Genomic DNA, 6692 nt, shown 5'->3' on the forward strand with positions numbered 1-6692 from the left:
GGGAACTTGTCGGCAAATAAAACGGTTTCGCAGACCCAAACGGATGTCATATGTTTTCTTAGTTTATTTGATCGAGCCTCACCCTCAAGTCTTGTGTTTATCCCTCGGGGTAGATACAGGATTTGAGGTAGGGTGCTCTTTCATTTAAACTATGAAAAATATGAGGTCAGTTTGATTTCATATTTTTCTAAAATTATATACATATATATACGTAAATTAAAACGTCTTTCCGAAGCGGGCGATGGGATTTCAATTCCGGCTGCCGACAGCTTCTGACGGACGACCCCCAAACAAACCTCTTCTTTTTAGTGCCGACAGTAACTCCTGGTGATTTTGAGAGCTCTATTTAAAGAAACTTTTGGAGATTCAAAGGGGGGTTCTTTTAGAGAGAAAGGAGATTTCTTTTAGAGAGAAGAGAAATCTTCTTAGAGAGGAGAAAGTCTTCGAGGTTTGCATTAGATTTGGAGGAGAAGAGGAGAAGTGAGATATATCTTCTTCACTACAGTTTTAAATGAGATTGGAGTGAAATTATATGGAGAGTGAGTGATTCAAAGGAACTAGAATGATTTCTTGGGAAGGAGTTTAAGATAAGTTGTGTATTTTGTTTATTTTACTTATTCTTGTTTTGTAAACTTATATTTTCATATAAATCCTCCTACCTCAAGAACTTTCAATAAGGGGAGAGGATAAGGATTGATAATATCATTCGCCGACTCTTGATGAGATTGTTGCCCCCGATACTCTTAGGTTGTAGTTTAGCTCGATCAAAATAATTAACCTATGGACTATATTACTTTGCAAAGTATTTACAAAAATGAAATTTCTTTTGTCTGCTAAAGTAAATTCTACATGCACAAAAATTAAATTAAAATTAAAAACTTATAAAGGTCCACGGTTAATCACTTGGATTGAGATTAAGACTGCCCTCCGTAGATTGTCGGGTCGGAAGCTCTTACTCAAGGTTGGGAAGCACACAGTCCAGTTCTGAGCCCCCACCTTTACCAATGCTTTACACTTAGTTCTGATATTCCATATGTGACTATGAGTTTTCTTTTACTTGCTCGTGTTTCACTACGACTCATTTTCCAGCTTTTCACGTACCGGATGCACCTGTTTTCTTTCGTGTAATTTATTAAATTTCTTGCAAATATATTATGTTTTATGATGCTAACCATACAACGGTAGCGGTGGCCTACGTACGCTCATTTAAATATTTATAGTAATTTTATTACAGCGTTTTCTTTTACTGTCCTTATACTTTTGCTTTTGTAATCGCAAGACTTTTAAGATAGAAAACAATAGCCGGTTTACCTAGGATGGATCACTGTAAAACCCAAACACATACCTTCTAATTAATTGAATTAATAATGATTGAAAGAAAGAATAAGACAAAGATCTTACCTGGAGTTTTCACTTCGACGAGGAGCTTGGAGTTAACTGTGTGGGAAGCATGATATGGATGTACAGAAGAACAATTTCGAGAGAGCAAACAAGTCTACAACAACATCCTTCCTTAGAATTAAATAACAAGTCATAGGATTTCGAGGCAGCTCGTTTAGTACGACATAAATCCTCAAATTATCTTTAAACTTTTTCACAGTCATGTTGTGCAATTTAAAGCCTTAACTCGCTTTAGGCTCTGAGGTCGTCGTCAGATACGACGTAAATCCTCTTATCTTCCAGGTCATTTGTATGACCGTGTCATGCAAGTGTAAGCTTTAAATAATAAAACTTGCAGGATAAAACATATGATAATATTTCCTCGAAATTGAAGTCAAACTATATAATAGCTTGGGAAGTCTCTAAGGCTTGCCTCAGGATTCCTGGCATTCTCTATTTTTCTCTCTTTGGATTCCAAAAATAACTATTCCTATTTGATCTTTCCCATTTGATGTTCCTTTGTTTGACCTTGAAAACCCTTAACTTTGAAATTCTTGAAGACGATATCTTCTGATATAACTTGAGAGTTTTCTTAAGTGACTTCAGTCATTTAAAATGTAATTAATTATAGGGGTTTGTTTTATAGGAAACTTTGGCACAGTTTAATATAAAACCTGCCTAATCTTTTGTATTAGATAGAGAAAATTGTCGTTCAACATAAATATTTCATATACTAAAATGGATGTCATAAATCCTTTAATTTTTTTAATCGAGTCTTACTATCAAGTAATGTGTCTATTCTTCGGGATAGGTACGTCATTTGCGGTATTGTACTCGTTTATTTAAGTTGTTGCATGTATGAGATCGGTTCGGTCTCATAATTTAAAAAATTAAAATATTACTTTTCATATATATATATATATATTATATTAAATTAAAGATATTTTCCCATGTTGGTGACTGACAAGCATCTGGAGAATCCTGCAACAGAAGGAGCTAGCGTACTGAAGGGGTCTGCGAGGGTGTTAATCATGATGTCTGGAGGAGAAATTGAAGGAGTTGGGGAAGTTTGGAGGGAAAGTTTGAAGTGCTATGAGAGGATTGTATTAAGAGGAATAACCTAGGGTTTGTTTTTCTTTATGCATGTTTTATTGGCTTCTACTTTTTTTTTCTTATGTAGTGTTCCTAGCGACGTCTACGGATATGCTCTACTTTTTTTTTCTTGAAAAATAGATCATCATTATCTTGCTTGTTTTCCTTTAATTTTCGTAAGAGCAGTCCTTGTTTGAGTTTTATTCCATCTATCTATTGTCATTTCGTCGTTGTTTGCTTGTTGATTTTGGTTTCGGATCGTATCATATTACTGGTCAAAACTATTTGCAATCTTTTTTTAGAATATGTAATCTGGTAAGTTATTGAGAAGCAACTTTAATGATTGTATCCTTAGGAATTGAAATGTTTTAATCAGCTATTCTTCATTGAATAATCTTCCTCATATTTTTGTTTCATTGACCCACCGAAAATTTAGAATCTTTATTTTATTGTTAGAGTACAGGCTGAATAACATGATTTCTGTCTGCGGCACTACAGATTTTTGCTGCTAAGATTAAGCATTTTTTTCAGCGATTAATGCATGGACAGTCTGATTGGCATTTTTATGTTAGATATGGAAGCAAGCATTCTAAGGTTAAAAAACATGGTCACATTTGATACTATACATGGAGTTAGTTCAATTATTATGTCAACCGTTTTTATTTAGCTATCTTATTGAGTTAAAAAGCTGTCCCTTCAAATTTTTTGATGTCATTGTCTTTAGATTTGATGATTAATGCTACCTTAAGATTTCTTTGGGATTATTTTTTATTTTTTATTTTGATTTCTTTTCTTAACAATATATTGTTTAATATGTTTGTTACATTTTTATTTAGGTATTTTTGCGTGGTTTAAAAGCAACTATTATCACTGTTAACTGCCACCAAGTGGTGTAACAGGCTCGTGAGCCATCATCTGCGCTGCCCGGCCAAACATAGTTTTATTTAATGTTCAATATTCAATCAACATAGAAGTCATAAAATGTTTTACATTCAAGTTATAAACGGAATACAATAAAAATTAACAAAATCCCAAACTACCCCATATTGATTGATTTTCTACACTTTCATGTTTGTTTGGATTGATTGATTGGCTTATAACCTTTAAGATGTCTCTGGGTATTGTAATCCTCGCCTTATGCCTACAAATGCTAGTTTTATCTACACAATGCATTTCATATAAACCTTCTATTTGTTTTAATTAAGAAAATTCTTAATTGTCATAGTTATGGTAGATTAATTTGTGGGGTTTGCCTTCACCCTTTGCAATATTTGGAATTTCAGAAATATCTTTTGTAAAAAAATCATAATCTGATTGTTGTTGTTGCGAAGGCATCAAAACTCGATTAATTGATTTTTTAATGGGCTTCACAAATTTTCATTTTGCTCGATGCCACTCATGCGTCTATTTAAGCTCCACAGAATAGCCTCTTCTACTCAAATAAGAGAGGTTCAGTCTCTTATTCACATTTTGTTAATGAAAATGGCCATGCACATATGAATATATTCAGTAATTTGAAGCTTAATGCTTTGTGGCATGATTGGGCAGCATTAGTGCCACCTTTTGGAGATATCAGACTATGAAAGGATGGTGGTTGCTTTTGAAATTCTCTGACTCTCTAGGGGCTATTATGAATTAGGATTCAAGAGTTCAAAGAAAAGATAGAAAGTTTTTCATGATTGTGATAATTATTAGTTATAAATGGTGGGGACAGGATTGAACTGTAAATTTAGAAAATTTATGTTGATATTCTTAGAAAACATTTGGTTTTATGCCAGGAGAAACTTGCTATAGGGTAATTTTTTGCAAAGATAACTGACAAACAAATATAAGGATCAGTAAATGAATCTTCTTATATTATTCGAACTTAATGAGATTATATCAATGATAATGTATAAAGAAGTATATAAATTCAATTTAGAGTGAGCTATGGAGATGAAATGGTTGTGATGTGGTATATATTGGGACCTCTTTTAGAATAATGAAGAAAATTTTTAATGGATGAGACGTAAATGATTAATAGAGATAGGGTATTATTTATTAGAGGTCAACATCATAATTATATATCAAAATTATTGGAGAATTTGCTCGAGTTTGTCGATGTGATAGATTTTTGTACTAGTTGTTTAAAAAAAATATGAAAATGGATGCAATACAACTTTTGGAGTAAAATTTGTATAGCTTAAACCGTGATTTATCCAGGAGTACTATCCAATAAGAGTATGTTGAAAATTTATGTTATATTTTAAGATGGTAATATAATGTGTTGTCTATAATGAATTTGAGCATTTGGAAATAAAAACTATTAATTTCAATTAGAGAGTTGTAGAAATTAAAATGTTAAGATGAATGATTGGTTAAATTAAGAAGATTGAGATGAAAAAATAGTTATACAAGAAAAATGATGGGACTGCAATTATTGAAAAAAAGTTATTGAAAAAATAGACATAAAAGGATTAGAAAGAAAAATATTACATGAACTTGCTAGATAGATAGCATATACATGGGGACATCTTCAACCTTTTTAATATTACATAACAAACATGATATACTTAGGCATATAGTGGTTGAGTACTAAAATATGTTAAACTGTTGCATCATACATATAAAGTAATTGAGCAATTTGCCAATCAACTCTCTTGCTTCCTGAAGAGCTCACAAATAATTTTATTCAGAGACATCTAAAGCTTGCATTAGGAGTTATTCAGTTTGCGACATATAAATTAATTATTTTTATTCAAGGCAACCATTGCATCTTATTATGCTATACCCCAATCATTCTCAAGCAACTCCCTAAGCTGGAGAATCTCCTCTTCTGGCAGTATTAATGATATCACTCTTCCACTTGTGCCAACATGACCTTGAAGCACCAGTACTGCTCCTTCGTCACCAACACCATCAATGTTGTATTCCACATGAACTGGTTGCTGTCCTTTAAGCTCCAGCTTATAGAAGTTGATTGATTCCATATCAACAAAAGTGAGGTTTGAACCATAAAGAATGACATCTAGTTTCTCAGTCTCTCTATTTAGTAAATCTTGTACTGATTTCATCTCATCAATGGCTTCTTTATTTAACAGCTTGGCCAATTCTAGCAGCTCAGTCTTGGCTGGTGATGAATTTGATGCGACAGTCTTAACTTTTATCTGGTTACTGAGAATCCCATTGCTTTCAATGGAGCTATTGCTACAAACTGTCACCAGCTTGGGCTCTTTTTCTGCTCTAATTTTTGCAATGTTTTGCCACAATAGGGATGCAATTGTTTGAAATATTGATATTTTTGTAGAAATTTTTGATTGCAGGTAATTCAACTTGGTTGCTGTAAGCTCAATGGAAAATGTAGCCATCCGTTGAGTATTTGAATTTAACCAGAAATCCCCTACCTGTTTGACTTGCTCAACTGAGCTGGGTAGTACAGAGTCCAGTTCTGCTGGAATTGATTTTTCTGGATCATTTTTCAGGTTGTGGAGCTGGAAGTTTTTGGGTATTTCTTTGCCGGATAGTAGTTGTCCCCAGAGGTTGATGAAATTTGAAGCCGAAACTGCATCTCCGAGGAGGTGAGCCCAACTAAAACCAATTGCCATTCCTCCACATTTGAATCTGGTGAACTGTTGTAACAGTGAAACCAAATAAGAATAGGGTTGTTAAAAAAGCTCGTTCACGAATAACTTGTGTTAGGCTCATTAACTCATGTTCAAATCGTTTATTAAGCAAGCTGAATAAGAACAATTTTTTTAAGCACAAATTATAAACGAGCTGAACACGAATAACCATTTGTTTGATCGTGTTTGCCTCATACAGTTATGAAGTTTGACATAATGCGCTTTTAGTTAAATGTTTTTGCGAAGTTTCTCTGTATAATTTTGATATCTTTTTGAATTTAAAAAGTTGGCAGATTTTAAACGTTAATCTAAGATTTCTGGAAGTCATTCCTACATCAGACACGATATTATTTCAGTTATTCATAGCTATGATACGGAACTATAGTTTGATCATACTCCAAACTATAATAGCATATTATTAGTAGAGAAGGTTAAACATGTAATAATTAATGTGGTGCTGACAGCTAAGAAGATTTAACGCATGCATCTACTGCCACAGAAAATGACACTTTAAAGATATAAGCAATGATAATAATGTGCTTTTATTTCCAATGGCTGCGAATAATCTATCCTTAAACAATACATTATATATATATATATATATATATATATATATAT

The 6692-nt window shown here is 32.9% G+C and overlaps 2 protein-coding genes across 4 annotated transcripts in view; one reads left to right on the forward strand and one right to left on the reverse strand.

Annotated features, from left to right (window-relative positions):
* Positions 1 to 5365, forward strand: part of LOC110025886 (fructose-1,6-bisphosphatase class 1) — a 40001-nt gene extending 34636 nt beyond the window's left edge. For 2 of the 3 annotated variants that reach the window (XM_020726571.1, XM_020726569.1), the window contains one exon: positions 5295 to 5365. Coding sequence is in view for 1 of the 3 variants with exons in the window: in XM_020726570.1 (XP_020582229.1) it covers positions 5295 to 5300 (6 nt within the window). In the remaining 2 variants the exon portion in view is untranslated. The remainder of the gene's footprint in view (positions 1 to 5294) is intronic. The other variant, XM_020726570.1, reaches the window with a different exon arrangement.
* The window catches only part of LOC110025885 (protein ECERIFERUM 26-like), a 20699-nt gene continuing 18783 nt past the window's right edge, over positions 4777 to 6692 (reverse strand). Inside the window, 1 exon segment of the mRNA XM_020726567.1 lies at positions 4777 to 6080. Coding sequence (XP_020582226.1) covers positions 5232 to 6080 — 849 coding nt within the window. The 3' untranslated portion in view covers positions 4777 to 5231.

Source organism: Phalaenopsis equestris, unplaced genomic scaffold, assembly GCF_001263595.1.
Source record: "Phalaenopsis equestris unplaced genomic scaffold, ASM126359v1 Scaffold000339, whole genome shotgun sequence".
Classification (NCBI taxonomy): Eukaryota; Viridiplantae; Streptophyta; class Magnoliopsida; order Asparagales; family Orchidaceae; genus Phalaenopsis; species Phalaenopsis equestris.